At 47.3% G+C, this 22702-nt stretch overlaps 1 protein-coding gene across 1 annotated transcript in view; it reads left to right on the top strand.

Annotated features, from left to right (window-relative positions):
* Positions 1-18286, top strand: part of LOC105477203 (gamma-aminobutyric acid type B receptor subunit 2) — a 419718-nt gene extending 401432 nt beyond the window's left edge. Inside the window, exons 16-19 of the mRNA XM_011733608.3 lie at positions 2614-2796; positions 6637-6766; positions 12152-12269; positions 15631-18286. Coding sequence (XP_011731910.1) covers positions 2614-2796; positions 6637-6766; positions 12152-12269; positions 15631-15796 — 597 coding nt within the window. The 3' untranslated portion in view covers positions 15797-18286. The remainder of the gene's footprint in view (positions 1-2613; positions 2797-6636; positions 6767-12151; positions 12270-15630) is intronic.
* The last annotated feature ends 4416 nt before the right edge of the window (positions 18287-22702 follow it).

Below are 22702 nucleotides of genomic sequence, written 5' to 3'. Positions count from 1 at the left end.
GATTATTTAATCACTGGTCATGTTTTGTTGGGGTGTTCTTTACTGTTAATGTTTTTGATGTGTTTCCTTCCAGCCTTTTTCTTAATAGCTAGGAGATAATGCTTTTTTTGTTTGTTTTTTTGTTTGTTTTCTCACTCTGCCACCCAGGCTGGAGTGCAGTGATGCAGTCTCGGCCTACTGCAACCTCAACCTCGCGGGATCAAATGATTCTCTTGCCTCAGCCTTCCAAGTAGCTGGGACCACAGGCATCACCACCACGCTTAGCTAATTTTTTAATTTTTTTGTAGAGACGGGGTCTCCCTGTGTTGCCCAAGCTGGTCTTGGACTCCTGGGCTCAAGCAATCCTCTGGCCTTGGCCTCCCAAAGTGCTGAGATTACAGGCATAAGCCACCTCGCCAAAAAAAATCACCGTTTTTAGTAGTCACTTACGTGTTCCATTTATTTGAAGGGCTGACCTTCAGGACCACCTTGAAGAGAGATTTTTCTTCTTCTTCTTCTTCTTCTTCTTCTTTTTTATTTATTTATTTATTTATTTTGAGACACAGTTTCACTCTTGTTGCTGAGGCTGGATTGTAATGGCACATTCTTGACTCATTGCAACCTCCACCTTCCAGGTTCAAGCAATTCTCCTGCCTCAGCCTCCTGAGTAGCTGGGATTACAGGTGCACGCCACCACACTCAGCTAAATTTGTATTTTTAGTAGAGACAGGGTTTCACCATGTTGGCCAGGCTGGTCTGGAACTCCTGACCTCAGGTGATCCACCCTCCTCGGCCTCCCAAAGTGCTGGGATTACATGCATGAGCCACAGCACCCAACAGAGAGATTTTTCAAATATCATCCTACCTCGCAGTGGGTGGGTGAGCCAGAGGCCTTTCTTCTCAGGAGCCCCTGCAGTAGGGTGATCTGTGTCGAGGGAAGCCTGACCTCAGTGGGTCTCAAAAGTAAAGGAAGGTGGCTGGGTGTAGTGGCTCGTGCCTGTAATCCCAGCACTTTGGGAAACCAAGGCAGGAGGATCACTTGAGGCCAGGAGTTCAAGACCAGCCTGAGCAACATGGTGACACCCCCTCTCTACTAAAAATACAAAACAAAATAGCCAGGTGTGGTGGTGCGCACCTGTAGTCCCGGCTACTCAGGAGGCTGAAGTAGGAAGATCACTTGAGCCTGGAGGAGCAGAGGTTGTGGTGAGCTGAGATTGTGCCACTGCACTCTAGCCTTGGTGACAGAGTGAGACCCTTTACCACCCCCCCCCCAAAAAGGAAAGAACAGGACACAGAGTTACAAAGCTGGGCGGGGGTTACTGACCCAAGTGGGAGGCATCTGCCTCAGAACAGGGGAGAGGAAAGATCACCTGGGTCCATTTCAGCAAACAGGCTACCCATGGTGCCTCCATCCTCCTGGGCATGCAGTCAGCCCCCAGGCACTGTGAGCTCTGCACTGGAACACCTCTGGTGTACACGCATTAGTCGTTCACACCCGCCCAGACTCCAGGGCAACGCCATGACTTCCCTGCCGGCACTCTGACATTCTTTCCATCCTGTAAAAGAGGCCCAATGATCTCTAAGCCAAGCTTCAGTTGTGGCACTCTGCTCCGTCACACTCAATAGCTCCTCATTGTCCTCCTGGCTCTAGGATCAAGTTTCTGATGTTGGGCTGGCTCTCAGTACCCTCGGGTCTCCTCTAGTCTCCCCAGATAACCCTGTCCACCACCCAACCTGCCCTTCCCCTGCCGTTTCCCCCAGGCTTCCCTGCATTGGCAGACGCCAGTTCTTCCCTTGGAGTTCCCTTCCCCCCACCATCCCTCCAGACTGTCCTCAGAGCCCAGCAGGCCATGGCACTGTGGTGGGCTCTCCCTGATACCCGCTGGCCTAGTGAAGATTGAGTCCTTCCTTCATCCCCAGCCCACGCCTCTGGACCATGAGGTCCCAGTGAGCAGGGGCCATGGGTCACTCCACTCCTGCTTTCCAGAGCTGAGCCCAGAGCCTGCCTCGATCAGAGATGTTTCTAGAATAAGCTGGTAAGATCAGGGTCAAGTGGCAACTTTTGTTTTCTATATAAAATGTCTTTGGATGCAGCTAAGTGATGCCCAGACTCCTAACTCACGGAAACTGAGATAATAACCATGTGTTGTTTTAAGCTGCTGAAAAACAAGCTTTTGTCAATGACACAGCTTGTTACCAGCCTGCTTCTAGAACTCATCAATGGTTTAACAAACAGAGGCCTTTGCTCTCCTCTATCTCTTTGTTGTCACAGCTGTTGCCCTTGGGGCTTATTTTTTCCACAAGGAGCAAGGCCTAAGGCAACTTGCTAGGCAGCTGGAGCGAGGCCTCAGGGGCCCTGGTTGGGACGCAGGTGGCATCAGGGTCAGGAGACTAGACTCTTAGTGACCAGGAAGGACACAGAGGCATGGTGAGGGGAAGGGGCCTGCCCAACGTCACATACAAGCAAGTGGCAGAGTCTGGCCTGAGCCTAGGTCTCCTGACTTCCAGCCTGTGGCCTTCCTGGGGCCTCTTGTCGCCTCCAGAGCAGGATTTGCTGGGAGAGTCTGCCATGTGGGATGGGAGGAAGGACCCAGGGCTCTCTCTTCAACCCTGCCCCCACCTTTGTCCTTTCAGCTCATCACCCTGCGAACAAACCCAGATGCAGCAACGCAGAACAGGCGATTCCAGTTCACTCAGAATCAGAAAAAAGAAGATTCTAAAACATCCACCTCGGTCACCAGTGTGAACCAAGCCAGCACATCCCGCCTGGAGGGCCTACAGTCAGAAAACCATCGCCTGCGAATGAAGATCACAGAGGTACCTCCCTCCACATCTAGTAGCTGGGCCCCGTCTGCCACTGAAGCCCCTCTGACCCCGTGCAGGGACTCTCAGGCTCCTCTAGACCATCCCTGCAGCATGACCGGGCAGTGTCATCAGCTGCAGTTACAGCTGCGAGAGCCAGGGGTGACATAAGCCGCACAGAGGCGTTTGTCAGAATCCGACATGAGCTCATTGGCCACCTCGCCCAGGCTCTTGGAGGCCAGCACCACCTGATTCAAGCCATCCCCAGACAGAAAGGAACTCAGAGAGATTTGTGAGCTTCCGGATTATTGTAGCTTCCTACGTTAGTGTCTCTTTGGTGTCTCTCTTTGTGTCTCTCTCCCTCTCAGTTTTTCACTCTCCCAGCACAACCCAGCAACCACCACATCTATATGATGTACAAGAGAAGAGAAAGTGAAAAGAAACTTTTCAAGACAGAGTGCCGCAGACCTCGCCTTTGTCCTAAGGGTTCTCAACTGGTTCTTGAATATTCCAGAGAGACCATAGCCAGATTGCCTTGTGCCCAAGCCTTGTAGACCAGGGAAGGGAAAACAAATTACCTCCCCTCCTCTACCCCTCCCTTTGGGTTGGAGGTATGCCTGGACCCATGCTCTGTAGGCTGTGTATTGCTTTAATAGAGGAATTCTGATTAGGGAGGGGGACAGGAAAGGGACCAAGGAAAGTACATTGGTTATGATGCTGGCTAAACAAGGCCCCAAAATAAAGTGGCCCAAAGAAAATATGTTTATTTCCCTTTTACCAAATGGCCATGAAGAGAGAGGTCCCAGGTGGGGCAGCTCTGCTCCCCAAGGTCATTGCTGGGCTTGGTTCCTGCCCTCTGGTTTCCCCAACTCTCTAGGCTGTTCTCCTCATTCATAGTGGGAGAGCTGGGTGGATGGCATGTCTGGTTCACAGTGTCAGGAGGGGAAGAGATAGAAAGTCCACATGAAGGACTGCCTCTTAAGCAGTAACACCAAAAATTGTGCACATTTTGGTTCTGCCCTAGTCACATCAGCAAAAACTGACAAGAGCACACCCAGTGACAGAGGAGGCTGGGAAACATCATCTCCAGCTGGACAGCTGCAAGGAAGAAGTGAGACATACGGTTGCCAGATTAGATACAGGATGCCCAGTTAAATTCAAACGTCAGTTCAACAACCAGTCATATTTTCAGTAAAAGTATAGCCCGAATAATACTGGGATATAATTATACTGAAAAAGAACTCGTTATCCGAAACTCAAATTTGACTGGACATTCTAGGTTTTTATTTGCTAGATCTGGCAGCCCTTTGGGGGGCTCACAGAATTCTGCACAGAGAGCCACCACACAGTTGTCTGCGCACCTAAAGATGACTGCTTTAGGATGGGGCAACCCACCAGCAGCTGCCAGAGCAAACTAAGAAGGGTTTCTGTCCCCCAAAGCCTATTACGGGCTGTTTCCCTATCAGGCCTCTCATGATGAGCACTACCACGTCACTGCGCATTTTGCTTCTACTTGCACACTTCAGCATGGAAGAGTTCACTCACGTTAGGAAACCCAAGCCACTGTTTAAAACTCTAAATTGTTGCGTTATTTTTCCTGGAAATGAATCACAATCTGGCCTCCTGTTGTCCCCACCCTTTGATCCTACTCCTGCCATTTAAGTCACATAGAAAAGAGTATCTCTCTCCCTCCTCCTCCACATGAAAACGTATTAAACAATTTCATGGCTGTATTCCTGACATCAGAACAGCATCCGGTAATTTATCAGATCTCCTCCCTTATACTACAGCAGGATGCTGTTTGGAAAAATCCTCTAACCATGTTTTTCCTGTGCTCTTGCACCAATACAACAGTCAACACAGAAGACTTCTGTGACCAAATGCACCCGCTGGGCGCCTCCGGTTCAATTCCAATACTACGGATCTAGAGATAGCTTCAGATCCCACAGGTTGAGGGCTCAGTCCCCAAGGCTCCCCCTGACCCCCACCCCACCCTCAGATACCAGCCACAAGTCAGACCTCTGGAACTTCTGACCAACCAGCTTCAAGTTGGGACTCCCAGGATCCCACTTTGGGTTGAATTACTTTGCTAGAGGGGCTCCCGGAACCCAGGGAAACACATTTACCAGCTTATTACCAAGGACACGAATGAAAAGATGCACAGAGCAAGGGATGGGTGAAAGGGTGTGGAGCTTCCCTGCCTCCCTGGGCCCCACGCTCCAGGAATCTTCACGTGTTCAGCTCTTCATACCCTGTTCTTTTGAGTTTTTATGCAGGCTTCATTACACGAGGCATGATTGACAACTGTGTAGAAATGTGATTGGACAAAAACGCATGATCTAAACCCAGCAAGGTCTGTCTGTTCAGACTTTTCTTGGCCTCTCTGTAGCATTCTTTCCTCCAGGGTATGGGCAGGACTCTCTCTGTGATAAAGGTCTTTTGACCTACAATCAGATTAGAGTCCTGCCTTGAGCAGGTGAGAAAGGACAGGAGAAGGTCAGAGAGCATGATTCTGCTTCATGAGGCCTGCTCCTGAGGCCTAAAATGCCCCAACATTACAACAAAAGACTGTTACAAGAGATACAGGAGCCAGGAATCATGGATGAAAGCCATTATATGTATACAGATATGGTAATATCACAGATGTTCACCACCCACCCCGACTACCACCCCCCACAACTACCAACACTCATATTGCCCAGGTTTCTCTGGGGCTGAATTGCCCCAGGACTTGCACCTGATTTTTATATAACCTGGGAATGGGCCAGGTGCCGTGGCTCACACCTGTAATCCCAATGCTTTGGGAAGCCAAAGTGGGAGGATCGCTTGAGCCCAGGAGTTCAAGACCGGCCTGGGCAACATAGAGAAACCTTGTCTCTAAAAATAAAAACATGGGGATGACTGGGACCCATCCTGATTAACTCCTCTGAGTGAGTCCCTGCAAGTCAGGGTCTCCGTGATAGCGTGAGGCTCAGAGCTTGCGAGCCCTGCATGTCTGTCCTCCCCACTGTGGGTCCTATTAAGTATCGATAATAGTAATTATAAGTCCAGGCACAGTAGCTCATGCCTGTAAACCCAGCACTTTGGGAGGCCAAAGTGGGAGGATTGCTTGAGCTCAGGAGTTCAAGACTGGCCTGAGGAACATAGAGAGACCCCATCTCTACCAAAAAAAAAAAAAATAACCAGGCGTGGCGGCCTGCACCTGTAGTCCCAGCTACTCGGGAGGGTGAGGTGGGAGGATGGCTTGAGCCTAGGAGGTCAAGGCTACAGTAAACTGTAATTGCACCACTGCACTCTGATCTGTGTGACAGAGTGAGACCCTGTAATAATAGTAATATTATTATAGTAGCAGGTTGCCCTTATTATGTGTCAGGCACTGGGCTAAACTTTCCATGTATTATCTCGTTTAATCTTCACAACCTCCCCCTGAAGTAGGTACTATTATTACCCCATTCTACAGAAAAAGAAATAGAGACTGGGTTCTCACAAGCCGGGAGAACCTCACTGTAAGTAAGGGGCAGCCTTGGGTTTGCATGAGGCCTGCCCAGAGCCTGAGCTCTTATGCTTTCCCTGCCCTACCTCCCTGGGCTTGCTTGTCTGCTTCATCAAGGCCCAAGCCTACACTGAACACATAATTGCAAAGCCCAGGTCCCTGTCATCATAGCTTCTCCTTGAACAAAGAGCTGTCAGGGTCCTTCTGCCTCTCCATACCAAGATGCTATAACCCCTCTGATTCTCAGGGCACTCCTGAATACAGGTAAAGGCCCAGCCCTGTGACCTACCTTTTAGCCCTAGTGGCCTAGCTACCAGGGCTGGGCCAGGGACCCTGACTCAACTGGAACCTTTGTCTTCTAGCTGGATAAAGATTTGGAAGAGGTCACCATGCAGCTGCAGGACACACCAGAAAAGACCACCTACATTAAACAGAACCACTACCAAGAGCTCAATGACATCCTCAACCTGGGAAACTTCACTGAGAGCACAGGTAAGAGAGCCAAGGCCCCAGAATGTGGTAGGGACCTTGGTTTCAAACACCAGCTGTTCATCTTCCATTTTTTAGGGGAAGAAACTGAGGTTCAAACAGGGCACGGGACTCAGACACGCAGAGCTGGCACACCTGGAACCTCTGTCTGCTGACCACAGTTCACTGTCTGCTTTGAGCCCCACCCTGCCTAGGCCTGGGGCTTCGATTTCCCATCCCTCGGCTTCCAGCTCCACACCTACACACTGGGGCCAACATTCCCAGTGTCCTGACTGGGGGCAGACACATTTTGTTTTCCCTTTTGTTCTTAGTGAATAGTTTACCCTTTCTTCCCTGAACAATATTTCACGGTTTCAAATATACCTCATCAATGTGCAAGAAAAGAATGGTCAGTTAGTTAGGATAGGATGCTCAATCTCACCACCCACTTGGGAATTGCAAGCTACAATAACACAAACCTGCCAGGCGCAATGGCTCACACCTGTAATCCCGGCATATTGGGAGGCCAAGGCTAGAGAATCGCTTGAGTCCAGGAATTTTAGATCAGCCTGGACAACATAGCAAGACCCCATCTCTACAAAAATAAATTTTAAAAAACACACACACAAAAAAAAATTTTTGCCTACCTTTTGGAAAAAATTTAAAAGGTTACCAGAATGGGTAAGAGTATTTGGAAATGAGCATTCTCCTGCGATGCATTAGAAGTCAGCCTGGCACTGTCTAAATGCTCCATGTTAAACCTCTTGACCTAGCAGTTCTACTAGCAGGAACCTGCCCCTCGCAAATACTCCCAGGTGTGCAGAGAAGAACACAGAGATGTTCCTCACAATGCTGTCTGTAGGTGAGAAAAACTGGAATTAACTTAAATGTTCATTATTTGGGGGTGGTTTCATTAATTAAGATATAGCCAAACAGGGTACATTTTATAGCTATTAAAAAGTGAGGTGAGTCTATTTGTGCCGATATGGAAACATCTCCAGGTGAAAAAAGCAAGATGAAAGCCAACATTATGATTATGGGACACACAAATGCATATACGTGTGTGTGAATGCATTTTTTAAAAGGTTTAGAAAAACAAACACCAAATTGCTAACAGTATTGACTCGTGTGAAAAGAAATGGTATTGTGGAAAGTGAGTGAGAAGGGACTATTTTACATTACCCTTTTTTTTTTATTTTTATGTTTTTTTTACTTTTTTAAGATGGAGTCTCACTCTGTCGCCCAGGCTGGAGTGCAGTGGCATGATCTCAGCTCACTGCAACCTCTGCCTCCCAGGTTCAAGCAATTCTCCTGCATCAGCCTCCTGAGTAGCTGGGATGACAGGTGCCCACCACCACACCCAGCTAATGTTTGTACTTTTTTTTTTTTTTATAGAGACAGGGTTTCACCATGTTGGCCAGGCTGGTCTCAAACTCCTGACCTCAAGTGATTTGCCCGCCTCAGCCTCCCAAAGTGCTGGGATTACAGGCATTAGCCACAACACCCGGCCACATTACCTTTTTTATGTTTCTCTATGGCTTGGTTTTTTCCATTAGCACGTATTCATCAATTTGTTATAACATTAGTTTAAATCAATGAAAAATCTTTGTTTCTTTTAATTTATTTATTTATTTATTTATTTATTTATTTATTTATTTATTGAGACGGAGTTTCGCTCTTGTTGCCCAGGCTGAAGGGCAATGGCACGATCTCGGCTCACTGCAACCTCTGCCTCCCAAGTTCAAGCGATTCTCCTGCCTCAGCCTCCCAAGTAGCTGGGATTACAGGTGCCTGCCACTGCACCCAGCTAATTTTTTTGTACTTTTAGTAGAGATGGGGTTTCACCATGTTGGCCAGGCTGGTCTCAAACTCCTGACCTCAGGTGATCCACCCACCTCAGCCTCCCAAAGTGCTGGGATTACAGGCATGAACCACCATGCCCGGCCTTTTATTCTTATTATATAAGTAATAAGTGGTCTTATTACAGTAGCAATATTCTGTAATTAATATTATGTAACATGGTTATTACAAAAATGTTTAAATTGAGATAATAAAGAAATTACAAGCATAAAAATTACTTCTAATAACTTTAGTATCTGGTAAAAGTGGGAATTTTAAATTTGTGGGAGAAAAGGAATTATTCGATAAATTTCATTGGGATAAATGGGTAGGCATCTGGAGGAGAATAAGGTAGATCCTAAACTCACACCTACACAAAAATTAATTCCGATGAATAAAAGATTTAAATATAAAAAGTGAAAACATGAAAGTAATAGAAGAAACCAAAGTAAAATTTAAAAAAACTCTCAGAGAGAGGAGGACCTGTCTCAGTTTGATGCAAAACAGAAATCACAAAAGGAAAGGTTGATAAATTTAGGTACAAAAAGCATTTCTTTAATGCAAAAGCCATGATAAGTATAGCCAAAAAATCAAACAAAGCCAAAAATTAACTCAGATAACAAGCTTATGCCCTTATATATAAAGAGAAATGATATGCAGTAATACAAAAAGTATGTATCATTATATACCAATTAGTAAGAAAAAGACCAACATCTCAAAAGAAAAATGAGCAAAAGAGAGTTCTCATAAAAGGAACTGGAAATCGTTCTTACACTTATGAAAAGATGATCAATCTCATTCTTTATTAAAGGAATGCAAATTAAATCTGCAATGAGATACCATTTTTGCCTCAAAGACTGGCACAGATCAGAGATCAAAAAGCTGCTCAGAGTGCCAGGAAACAGGTTATGAGAGAGGCAGTCTCAAATGTTGCTGGTTGAAACAGAAATCATTCAGACCCAGCAATCCCCCTTTTGGGATTTATTCTCCATGCCTTAGTCTGTTTGTGCTGCTATAACGCAATACTGCAGACTTGGTAATTTATAAATAACAGAAATGTATTTCTTACAGTTCTGGAGGCTGGGGAGTCCTAAATCTAGGTGCCAGTAGGTTCAGTGTCTGGGGAGGGTCCGGCCTCCACTTCTGAGATGGCACCTGAATTGCTGCATCCTCTGGAGGGGAGGAACTCTGCATCTTCACATGGCAGAAGGAGCGGAGGAAGGGGCAAACCCACTTTCTCAAGCCCTTTTATAAAGGCCCTAACCTCATCCATGCGGGCTCCGCCTTCACAACTTAATTACCTCCTAAAGGCCCCACTTCTTAACACTATCACATTCTTCATTCAGTTTCAACACATGAATTTGGGGGGACACGTTCAGACCATAGCAGTATGATATACAGTCGATTCTGCTGATTTACAGTAGCGGTAGTTGTGTTCTTTCTGTAAAGCCTCCATCAACAGTGGATTGTGAATACTGAACCATTGCTCCCATACAGGATTAGGTCCCTGGGAGTCTCTCACAGGCTGACATCACAAGCTGACATTTTTGTCCACCAATCAATATATAATTCTGTTGTATGCGTATTTCTGTTTAAAGACATCTTATTTAGGCTGGGCGCAGTGACTCAAGCCTGTAATCCCAGCATTTTGGGAGGCCGAGGTGGGCGGATCACGAGGTCAAGAGATTGAGACCATCCTGGCCAACATGGTGAAACCCCGTCTCGACTAAAAATACAAAAATTAACTGGGCACGATAGCACGTGCCTGTAGTCCCAGCTACTCGGGAGGCTGAGGCAGGAGAATCGCATGAACCCGGGAGGTGGAGGTTGCAGTGAGCCGAGATCGTACCACGGCACTCCACCTGGAGACAGAGTGAGATTCCGTCTCAAAAAAAAAAAGACATCTTTTTAAATATATATGAGTTAATTAGCATTGCACTCATGGCCAACAGCACTATAGCTCATGCCTGATGGAAGCTTATCTAACGCATGTATTTTCTCTCCATAAGGCACATCATAGCCCTCTTGTGCTTAGGGACACTAGCCAGCACTTCGGCGCTGTGCTTGGGGGCCATTTTCAACAGCAAACTCACCAACACACAGCACAAAATGTGAAAAACATGTCACTAAATAAACCTCCAGGAAGATACTTATTTACAATATAAGAGCTAAGCGCTAAGGCAGTGCATCACCTTGTTCAACCTCAGCTGGGAACGCGTGTATCAGGCAACTCACATTTTCCCACACTGTGCATGTCAGCAAATGACCACAAAAGCATTAAAATATTGATTTGGGGATTACAGATAAATTTAAGTGAGAAGAGGAGGTCACAAATACAAAATTCATGAATAATGAGGAGCAGCTGTACTCACATAGATGCAAAATGACATACATATAAGGTTGCCCACTGAAGCAAAAACAAAGACACCAGTGCTCCCTTCCAGATCACATGAATCCAAATCTCGGGTGGGAACCTGATTTTTATATTTCTTTAAATCTCCTTGTATGGTCCTGAAGCACAAAGAGGGTTGAGAGAATTTAAATCACCATGTTTTGTGGCTACACAATATTATTTTGAATGGAGATCCTATAACTTATGTAACTAATCCATTATTACCAGACAAATTCAGATTAGTTCCAACATTTTAATATTATAAATGATACTCAGTTTGAGGCTGGGCACAGTGGTTCACACCTATAATCCTAGCACTTTGGGAGGCTGAGGCAGGTGGATCACCTGAGGTCAGGAGTTCAAGACCACCCTAACCAATATGGTGAAACCCCGTCCCTACTAAAAATACAAAAAATTAGCTGGGCATGGTGGCATGCACCTGTAGTCCTAGCTGCTCAGGGCTGAGACAGGAGAATTGCTTAATCCTGGGAGGTGGAGTTTGCAGTGAGCCAAGATAATGCCACTGGTGGCACGATTCTGAGTGACAGAGTGAGACTCCATCTAAAAAAAAAAAAAAAAGATGCCAAGGTTGAACATCTTGTATATATCTTTGCATAGATCCTTAATTATTTCCTTAGGATAATTTCAAGAAGTAGAAATTCCGGGTAAAAAATAGGTCCTTTTATGGTGTTTGACACAGCTCAACAGTGCCCACCAGTAAGATTATGTCCATTTATTCTCCCACCAGCAGTTTACTGACTTCTTTCTCTTTGCAATCTTTGCTGCTCTATGAAAAATACACCTTGGAGGTTTTTTCTTTGTCATTTCATCCCTATGTGCCCATGGAAAAGAATGTTAGAACCTCTTGTTTCTAAGTTATGTTTCCTACATTAGTCGACTTGATTTTGCCCCTTTTGTTCTTTGAGAGGAGAGCGCGGGGCATGCCACACACATCCCAAGCACATTGCTTCCATCCCTGACTGCTGACTGCTGGAGGCTTCTCATCTCACCGCCCGGGTCCCGGGAGAGCCGCTACACAGACCTCAGCTTAGAGAACACGGGGGGATAATGGGCTCTTTTGCATTCTCTCTCCTGGGGTATCATCCTACAAAAAGTTGCATTGTTGATTTTTAAAAACTAAGTTAACAGAACGTGTTGTGGTATTGTTTTGCATTCAGATGGAGGAAAGGCCATTTTAAAAAATCACCTCGATCAAAATCCCCAGCTACAGTGGAACACAACAGAGCCCTCTCGAACATGCAAAGATCCCATAGAAGATATAAACTCTCCAGAACAGTAAGTACCTTCTCCTTGAAGACTAAATACGTCACTCCCGCATAGGAGTTTGCAATTCGCACCATGTTCTCACATCCATTATTTTATTTGCTTTCCACAGCCATCCCATGATGAAGTCCAATTACAGTGCTCTTTTTACAGATGAATAAACTAATATTCAAAAAGAGGAGGTGACTTGCCAAAGCTCACTCAATTGCTACATGCAGGAAATAGGACTTGAACTCACATCTGTCCAACATCAAATCCAATGTTCTCTACTGCAGCACACTGCCTTTGTTATGTGTAAAATTTAACCTTGCTCAATGCATTTACTTGACGGTTTACTGAGACCTCCTGTATGTCAGGCATAGGTGCTAGGGTTACAGCAGTGAAGAAAACGGACTAAAATTCCTATCTTCATGGAGCTTCCATTCTATCTAGAAGGGTGATAGCTTAATAAAAAAGCAAAATATGGCATGTCAAACAATAGGAGCTTTGGAGAAAAAGCAGAGAAGGGGGTCAGGGAGTGTCATTTTAAATAGGGTGGTCAGAGAAGACTCAATGAGATGGTCACATCTAAGCAAAGACCTGAACATCTCTGTTAGCTTTGTTCCCACAGGCAATTTTAGACCTTCCCATCTTATAGCACATCGGAAGCAGAAGTTAGAAATATAAACTTTGGGCTGGGCGCAGTGGCTCACGCCTGTAATCCCAGCACTTCGGGAGGCCGAGGTGGGTGGATCACCTGAGGTCAGGAGTTCGAGACCAGCCTGACCAACATGGAGAAACACCATCTCTACTAAAAGTACAAAAAAATTAGCCGGGCATGGTGGCCTACACTTGTAATCCCAGCTACTCAGGAGGCTGAGGCAGGAGAATCACTTGAACCCAGGAGGCAGAGGTTGCAGTGAGCCGAGATCGAGCCATTGCACTCCAGCCTGGGCAACAAAAGTGAAACTCTGTCTCAAAAAAAAAAAAAAAAGAGAAAAGAAAAGAAATACAAACTTTGAAACTTGGCCTCTGGAAGTGACAAGCAATGAGGAACCAGCAAAAGCAGCCAAATCACCAATTGCAGCATCATTTGGGGCTCCTTAGTATTAGAGCTAATAGCCTATCAACCCAACTAGCTCCAAGGCCTGGCCAGCTTACAGTCCAGGACAGTGAGTGAGAGTTACATGGAATTTGTCAGCAGTTTGCCTAGCAGTTGCCTCCAGTAGAGTGTAAGCACCTTGAGAGTAAGGTATGAGTCCTTCATGGGTCCCCTGCACCAAACACAGGTTCTGCCAGTGAGTAGGTTCTTGACAAGCATTTGTTGAATGAAGGAAAGGTGAACAGGATCCTCACAGACAGAAGAATGCTCTGACAACCACAGCACCCACCTTGCCTAGGCAGACAGCCCTGCCCTGGCTTCTTGGACAGGGTACCCTTTTCCCAAGTCAAAGTTTATACTTCCCTTTTTGTCCTGGACTTCTTGCCAGCATGATCTTACCTTAAGACACAGACTGCAGCTGACATTATACAGGTTCAACTTTAACTTCAGAATGAGGTCTCCAACACTGTTGTTCCATGCATACCTGTGAGGTGTCTCTTGGGAGGAGTCTTTCTGGAAAATGTGGGCAGCACTTCATCTGTACTCATCTATCTCAGAACCAACCAGTGACCTAAATGAACCCCAAGGGCACACCCAGTTGGCATAAGGCTGCCCCCATGAATTGATTTGCCTCCACCACAAAACAATGTGGTTGAACAGAAGCAGCAAGAGTTCCAACTTCCTCGGTTCTGGTTTTGTTTCCATGGGGAAGTTCCCTGAACTCTGTACTCTTCCCCTCTTCTTTATAATGGGAACAGCAGTATTTCTTTTGCCTATTGGGTGTTTGTTAAGATCTGGGGTTTTTGTGCTTTGGTTTTTTGCACGGGAGTGGTCAGGGACTGGGAACACAAGAAGCCATAAAAACTCAGTCCCTTCTCTCAAGGAATGCGGTATGAAAGTTGCACCCATGGAGAGCTGTGCAAGAAGGCGGCTGAGCCAAGCAGAGAAGCAGTCACCTGGGCACATTTGCCACAAGCAGCCTTTTCAACAAAGTGACATGACAGTCATTAAGACCAGAAGAGTGTGGCAATGAGAAGGGAGTCAGAGGGCAGCTCCCTTTTCCCTTGCTGCTCCTCCATCATTTGCTAACCCACGCCCAGCTCCACCTTGCCTCCAGCTTTTGCTGGCTTCATTTCTGAGTATTTACCAGAGGAAGGTAAGCTTAGCAGAGGAAGGGTTCTCTTAGCAGATAGTGAGCACAAACAAGGTGATATTTAAACTGGATCTTGAAGGAAACACAGTTCATGATGTCAGGAAGCAGAGAAAGAGTCTTCCAGGAGGGAAACAGCAGAAGAGCACCCAGAAGCAGGGTTTCCAGGGAAACTGGCTGCCAGAGGGCAGGGCTTACAGGTGGAGAGAATGGAAGATTCACCTGGAAACTTCTGATCCAGAGACAGAACTTAGGGAGCCCCAAATATCACATCAGTGTCCTTTTTGTCCCTTCCTTGGCTTCCTAGTGTTGGAACGATAACATTAGTTACCAAAGAAGCTGAAAGCCTGTGGGAATTGGCCCAGCAAGAAGAGATGCGGTCCTGGGCAAAGCAGAGGCAGAGGGGGAGAGAGGAAGGATAGAGCAGGCGAGAAGTCTTTCAGGGACGGAACTGAAAGCCCTGTGGAGGTTTGTAAGAGTAGAGAATGAGAAATGTCTGGTTTGCAGCAAAGCCCTATTACAAAGGCAAAGCCTTGTCCTTAGTAATACAGACAGTCCCCAACTTACCATTTTCCAGCTTTACAATGGTGTGAAAGTGATACACATTCAGTACAGTATTCAGTAAATTGCATGAGATATTTAACACTTTTTTATAAAATAGGCTTTGTGTTAGATGACATGGCCCAACTGTAAGCTGATGTAAGTGTTCTGAGCACATTTAAGGTAGGCGAGGCTAAGCTAGGATGCTTGGTAGGTTAGGTGGATTAAGTGCATTTTTCTACTTATGATATTTTCAACTTACAATGGGTTTATGGGAATGTAACCCATCATAAGTCAAGGAGCATCTTTTCTGCTAGGACATTTATAATAATCACCAAATCCTGGACCAAAGCTCAAGAAGATTCATCTCCCTTGTTTGTTCCAGTCTCCCTGGTTATTCCCAAGACAGTAGCTGGTACATATGAGCCCTCATTAAATACCTGCTGGATGACTGAATGGTTAGATGATTGAATGGACAGATCTTGGATTCAGAGAAAAATATACTCCTGTCATCAGATATTTTAGCCAAAGCGAGTCCAAGGAACTTTCTGGTGAGCCCCCAGCTAGCCTACACTAACACTCCTCCCTCTCCTTCTCTCCAGCATCCAGCGTCGGCTGTCCCTCCAGCTCCCCATCCTCCACCACGCCTACCTCCCATCCATCGGAGGCGTGGACGCCAGCTGTGTCAGCCCCTGTGTCAGCCCCACCGCCAGCCCCCGCCACAGACATGTGCCACCCTCCTTCCGAGTCATGGTCTCGGGCCTGTAAGGGTGGGAGGCCTGGGCCCGGGGCCTCCCCCGTGACAGAACCACACTGGGCAGAGGCGTCTGCTGCAAAAACACTGTCGGCTCTGGCTGCGGAGAAGCTGGGCACCATGGCTGTCCTCTCAGGACCACTCGGATGGCACTCAGGTGGACAGGACGGGGCAGGGGGAGACTTGGCACCTGACCTCGAGCCTTATTTGTGAAGTTCTTATTTCTTCACAAAGAAGAGGAACAGAAATGGGGCTTCTTCCTTAACATCTGCAAGCAAGGAGGAGCTGGGATATCAAACTTGCAAAAAAAAAAAAAAAAAAATCTAGACAAGGAGAGAGGCGCTAGAACTCCAGCTGGAAGTCACGGAGTGACTCAAGCAGCCTTGGGAGGAGGCAAGGGGCTTCTGAAGAAACCACCTCTGCACTCTGCACACACATCACTGGCTGTGACCCCTCAGGCTAGCCCTTCTCCACTCTGGGGGAGGAGGTGGGAAGGGCCACCAGGCCCCCAGCTGCCAGGCCAGCCGACCCCAGCCTTCCTGGAACAGGGAGTCTGCAGGAGCGCAGACAGGCACAGCCCTGGGGCAGGCAGGCAGAGCACTGGGGCACCGCAGCAGGCTGACTTACATGCTCCTGATGGGACCTGTGTCACCCAATGAGATGTTTGTTACTCTGGTAAATGCCACACGTTAACACAATAAAACCCATTCCGGGGACCGTGGGGATTTAGGGCACGTCACTGCAGACACGCTCTGCAGCATTCACCGACAGTCTGTCATGCACCCACCACGTTGGCCATGTCCTTGTGTTCCTATCGAGTGCTCCCAGTAACCAGGGGACCACCCGAGCTAATCATGGAATGTCCGTTCCCAGCAAACACGATAAAGAAAGATTGTGCACTTTAACCTCTCTCATCAGGGCCCAAGGGCTGGCTGGGATTTTTTTTTCCCACTAACTTTGTTTCTGACCAAAGTGAATCGGAGGCATTCTGCTAAAAGACATCCCTGTAGACACAGGGGAGAGAGTTGCTGGCTGAGGGCTTCCCTTGGCTTCCAGAAGGCAGCCTTCCATCCAGACAAGCCAGTGAGCTCTCCCCTTGGGATCACCGGGGTGATCCATCAGCAGATTGATTCTCATTCATAAGATCATTCTTCCCTTTTAATTGAGCCCCTAAGAGCACTGGCCTGGGAGTCAGACAGACCTGGGTTCAAGTCCTCAGTCCCCTGCCCACTCCCTGCGTGACCTTGATCAGGTCACTAGTGTCTCTCTGAGCCTCAGTTTCCCCTCTGTAACTTGGGGTTGAAATAACACCTGTCCTGCCTACCTCACAAGGTCACTCTGAGGATTGAAACTTGATCTTGTCCAGGAAAGCTTTGTACCAAACAGTGAAGCCGCCCTGACCCGTGAGGTATGAGTATGACTCTGACCTTCAGCCCTCCCTACAGCCGGGGCTGTGGCCCAGAGAAGCTTCCCACACAGCCCTCTACCCAGAACATCAGGGCTGGAGGGAAGCTCTCAGTGACTTTTCTGACATTCCTAGACAGGTTCATTCTTTGCTCAAGAAAGGCCCGAATGACAGCGTCCAGGATGTCTGCACAACTGAGCAGCTCGCTCACTCCCTAAAGAAACCTATTGGCAGCTTCAACAGGCAGGCAATAATCTCTTCCCAGAACCACTGCAGTCAGGAATAAACTGTTTTCTCCACCAGGCTTTGACAAAAGGGCCCACAGGAATCTTACCATCGCCAACATTTCAAAGCACCCTATTTCACGTAGCATAGCTTTCTGCTCCCCTTCCCCAAAGAGAGGTTATGGAGGTACTGTGGCTTTTAGGGAAAAAAAAAATGTTAACACATCACAGGTCAAGTTGAAGTCATTCTCTGTTTAGGCACTAAAAATCGGTGTTGTCACTCACTGTGTATTACCAGTATTTACTTGCTTTCTTGATTTCACCAAAACCAAATTTAATTTAAAGGACCACATTAATTTTTCAAAGGGAAAGAGACAATTAATTGTACATAATGTATACACACACACACACACACACAAAAATACCTGTAGAAATATTATTCCAGCATAGCAGGAAAACAAACAAACAAAAGTATTGGACTGTCGGAGGTGAGCCTGTGCGTCTGTAACCCTTTGTGACTCCTAAGCGTGCGCCGTCTTCTAGGTTAACTCACGAAGTACATTCTCTGTCTTACTGATACTGTAGGTTCACCCTTTTTTTTAAATTTCCTCGCAAATAACAAGACCCACAGAAGTGACTCTAGCTATTTAATGGTTCTGTTCTTTTATATGCAACAAACACACCGTCCATTTCTGAAGAGGCTTCGGCCTGAAGGCATTTTCCAATGATGTTAGTGCACAAACGCTTTAAATTAGACTGGAACTGCCAGAATCAAATGTAAATGAGGAATTTCTCGTACCCCTACTGCATGGTATCGATTTTTAATAAATTGTTGCAAATTTGTTTTTATGAATAAAAGGAAAAAACCTGTCGTCTTTAATGCCTACTCATCCCAAAATGCAGGTTAGATGGGGCCATATTCCTCCGCTTAGAAACTCAGGGAACAATTCTGGGGTTGCCTGCTCAGCATTGTCCCTGCCTTCATAAACTGCCCATCCCAGCCTCCTGCTGACAGCGGCAGAGCCGCCCTGTTACCAGGTGACCCCCAACTCTGGCCACAGCTGATTAATTCGAGGGTGGGAACCTGACCCAGGCTGGGCCGGTAAATCACTTCCTCAGGATTCCTCCACGTAGAGAAATTTAGTCTGCCATGAAACAGAAAAAAAAAAAAATTTTTTTTTGAGCCAACAGAGAGACAATCAGGACCAACAGCTGAGTTGATGGTGTCAGAGTACCTGGTTAGCCGTCTCTTCCCACGCTCCTCTGAAAGCACAGCCCTGATTTTGGTAAGGAAGGGGACCTATTGGAACGGAATCTTGCTCCCACCATCCTTGCTCCCACCCCCGGACATAGTGATTGGTTCAGAAATATGCTCATTATCCAAGACCAGCCAATCAGAGCACTTCCCAGGGTTTCCGCCAGCTGTTTTCGGGAGGGTTAAAGGCACTCTGGGCCCCTCCTCACCTGTTCAGTTGTTCAGGCGTTCCTTGGATTCTCTGTTCTTCTGATACGTTGCCCTTTTTGCCTAGGTTAGTTCAAGCTGGGTTCCCATCACTTGCAATCCCAAGATTCTTAACTAATAAGGAAAACCCACGACCTCCCCAACCCCGACTCCCCTTCGGGGCCTTGCCAGCCTGTCGAGATTTGGCCCCATGCTCCTTTCTAGCCTCATCACCCCATCCCCCTGGAGCCTGTGGAACCACCCCAAAGACTTTTATTTCTCCAGGGTGCTGGGCCTCAGCTGGCAGCTCTGACTCATCTCTCTAGATCCCCTTCAATGGGATCTTCTCTTCCTAGCTCTGGACTGAGGACATTGCCCCTCTCTATGGTACTGGGTACATGCCCACGCTGTCCCCTCCCCATTCTGGACCCTGAGCTCCCTGAGGATGGGACTCATGTCTGCTTCCATGACGTTCCACTGAGCAGCAGTTCCTCCCCGTGGCTCAGAACAGGCTTCAACAAGGCTTTGCACAATTGAACATTTTGACCGAGGCATGTCCACATTGGTTGCTGGGCCTTAAAGGCAAAGCAAAAGCAGAGGTAGCCACAGCAGGCTGGGGAGGCCCGAGGTTCATATGACTGGGTGCAGTCCTAGAAGTGAGGGCACTGGACTCACAGACTCCACTGGAGGGCCAGTCCCAGGCTGGAGTTTCCCGGGACATGGGATCCTCAACGTGGAGCCTCCCAAGGAGCAGGCTGTCTGAATCCTGGCCCGAGAGACCCCTGCTCAGCTCCTGCTGCTCCACACCACTGCTCGTGCAGCCTTCCTACGGGATGTGGGTTGTTCAAGGTTGGGAAACAGGCCCAACATGAAGAATACGTACCCAAGGTCACCTAATAAGGCTGTGGCAAAGGCAGGAACAACCAGAATCTTAGGTGGTCTTCCTTTTCTACCTGACCTTGACTCACAGAAATTAGAGCAGAGAAGGATGGCAGCGGTCATCTTGCCCAGCCCCTCCTAGTACAGATGGGGAAACGGAGGCCCAGCAACTGGAGCCAAGGTCAACCAGAAGGTCACGAGAGGGCCAGCATGGAACCCAGATGTCCTGGTTTTGAGACTCGGCTCTTCTCAGTCCACTTCCCAACCTATTCTACCACAGATAGTGCAACCACAGCAGTGAGACGCTGCCCCCATAGAGCCATTTCTCAGCTACCACAGACTGAGAAATTTTTATATAGCCTCGCTAAATATGGAGTCAGCCAAGACAACATTTGGTCTCTCCTCTTAACACATTTGAAAGAGAGAAATGCCCCAAGTGTTGAAGATGCTCCTTGTCACATCACTGAAGTGATGCCTTGCTTGGCCATGAGCAGGAAGAGCCCAGACAGCAATGGTGCACTTCATTGCTCTTCATTCTTCTTCAAAAGCATTCTGTCTTCCTTTTGTTATGACTGGCTCATTTCTGAGTTAAAAATAAAATAAAAGGGTATTTCCCAACCTCAAAGAAAGGCTTTCTGGAGTTGAAGCCCTCTTAGAAAGCTCTGTCTGGGGGTCTCCTCACCCTGGGATGTGGAGACAACACTGGGATCCGCTCTGAGGGAAGAATGGGAGAGGTTTCTGGAAACAGCAAGCCTGGGGCACCAGCCAAGGCCTGCCCTTCCAGGCAGTTCCCTGTGCTCAGCAATTTCTTCTTTACAAGAATCAGGATCCACAGACCTAGAAGCCAGTGCTGGGGAGAGGAGGTGGTGCTGGGTAGACTTCATAAAGCAGACTGGCAGCCATCAGCACCTCTGCCTGACCAGCAACTACCTCTGCCTTCCTGCAGCTCTTCTGGAAGCACTGCCCTACTTTTACTGGAAAGCAGAAGGGAGAAAATCTGGAGGGCTGCCCTTGCTTCCACTGCTGGACACAGGATTGGTTCAGGGATATGCTCATTAACCAAGCCCAGCCAATCAAAGCTTTCCCCTGATGTTTTTAAGAAGTTTGAAATCTTGCCCTCCATGTTGAGGGCAATGAAAAAAGAGAGACTGAGCTCTCATTGCATTATATGGGCTCAAGGACCAGTGATACCTAAAAATACATCCATCCTTGAGCTTCTAGGTTTTAAACTAATAGATACCCTTTTCCGCTTACATAGAGTAGGGTTTCTGTCACTTAGAACCAAAAGAAATCTGTGGGATGCAGAGGGGCTCCACGAGGGGTTCACTGTTGTCTGAAAATCTCCTGGTATTGAGGAGATACCAGGAGATATTCAGACATGCAGGAGATATTCCGACATGGAGGAGATATTCCCTGGCCTCGCACATGCTGCTGAACAGGGAGGTGGGTAAGGATACCCAAAGGGAAGATGGGGCTAAGAAGCCTCAGGAGGCTAAAGAAGGGTCAAGGAGCCAGGCTGAGGGCCAGAGGGCTGGCACCAAGCTGTGTGCCCAGCACTTGTCACCTGCCTGTCCCCTACCTCCTTGGCTTGTCATCCCTTAGCCTTGAGGAGCAAGGTTTGTGAGGTACTGGACAATAAATGATTAACACACTCTCTGGAAGAGAAAATTGGTCCCTCCTCTGCCTCCACCCCACATCTGAAACCCCTGGCAAACCCCAGGGGCTCACTCCATCATACTTGGTCTCCCCTGTCCGTGGTCCTGAGTGGGTCCTGCCCAGAGATGACAATTCACTGGTTCCTCCAGGTCCCACCTTCAGGAGCCCCAAACCCTCAATGGGGCATCCACTGAGCCCCTGATCTTTGCCAAGGCCTGTGCTAGGTGCCAGGTGAACACTGAGCAGGATATAGGTCTCAAGAAGCTCACACGCTAATAGGAAGACAGATGCTTAATGAAGAAATGACAATAGCATGTGATAAGCACCTACTCCAGACTGGGCATGCATCCTGGGGGACATAACCTCCAAACAGGGCTAGTTTTGGGGGTTTGCAACCTATACAGTTTTTAAAGGGCCTCATGTTCGGCTTAATGCTCTGCTGTAACTATTTTGAAATTCTAAATAACTTTGAAAAGGCTTAGAATTTTATTTTTATTTTTTATTTACTTGTTTATTTTTGAGACAAGTTATCACTCTGTTGTCCAGGCTGGAGTACAGTGGCATGATCACAGCTCACTGCAGCCTTGACCTCCGGGCTTGAGCCATCCTCCCAACTCAGCCTATGAGTAGCTGGTACTACAGGCATGCAACACCACACCTGGATAATTTTTTATTGTTTAGAGAGATGAGATCTCTCTAAAAAATAAAATTTTAAAAAAATTTATGTTGCCCAGACTGGTCCCGATCACCTGGGCTCAAGCAGTCCTCCCACCTCAGCATCCCAAAGTGCTGGCATTACAGGCACGAACCATCATACCCAGCCCAGGGCTTAGCACTTTAATTTCATACAGAAGCCCACAAATTATGTAGCCAATCCTATACCTAGACCTGAAAGTGAGTAAAACCTAGCCAGCAAAAGAGAGAAAGAAGAGGAGGGGAGAGGGAGAGAACTAGCAGCCCAATTCTGTGGAATGCATACATCTGCAGGGGCTGCTGTGGCTGCACCAAGGACAACTAGGTTGTTGTGTGTTCATCATTTACCATGGAATCCATGTGACTTCAGATTGCTGCGTAATCAGACAGCACGCATCCTGTCTGTGTGTGATGACGTGCGTTACATCTGAAAATCATCAGCCTGGTTGCAAATTCCTACACCTTCACTTACCTAGCTGGATGGCTTTGAATGATTCCACCTCTCTGAGCTTCTGACCCCTCATCTGTAAAATGGACATGATACCTCACTCAGAGATTCTCTGACCACCAAAGAGGCTCATGTAGGAGAAAGTGTCTTGTAAACACTAAGCTTTTATTTGTG

Source organism: Macaca nemestrina, chromosome 14 (assembly GCF_043159975.1).
Source record: "Macaca nemestrina isolate mMacNem1 chromosome 14, mMacNem.hap1, whole genome shotgun sequence".
NCBI lineage: Eukaryota > Metazoa > Chordata > Mammalia > Primates > Cercopithecidae > Macaca > Macaca nemestrina.
This window is presented reverse-complemented; position numbering and strand designations above follow the sequence as displayed.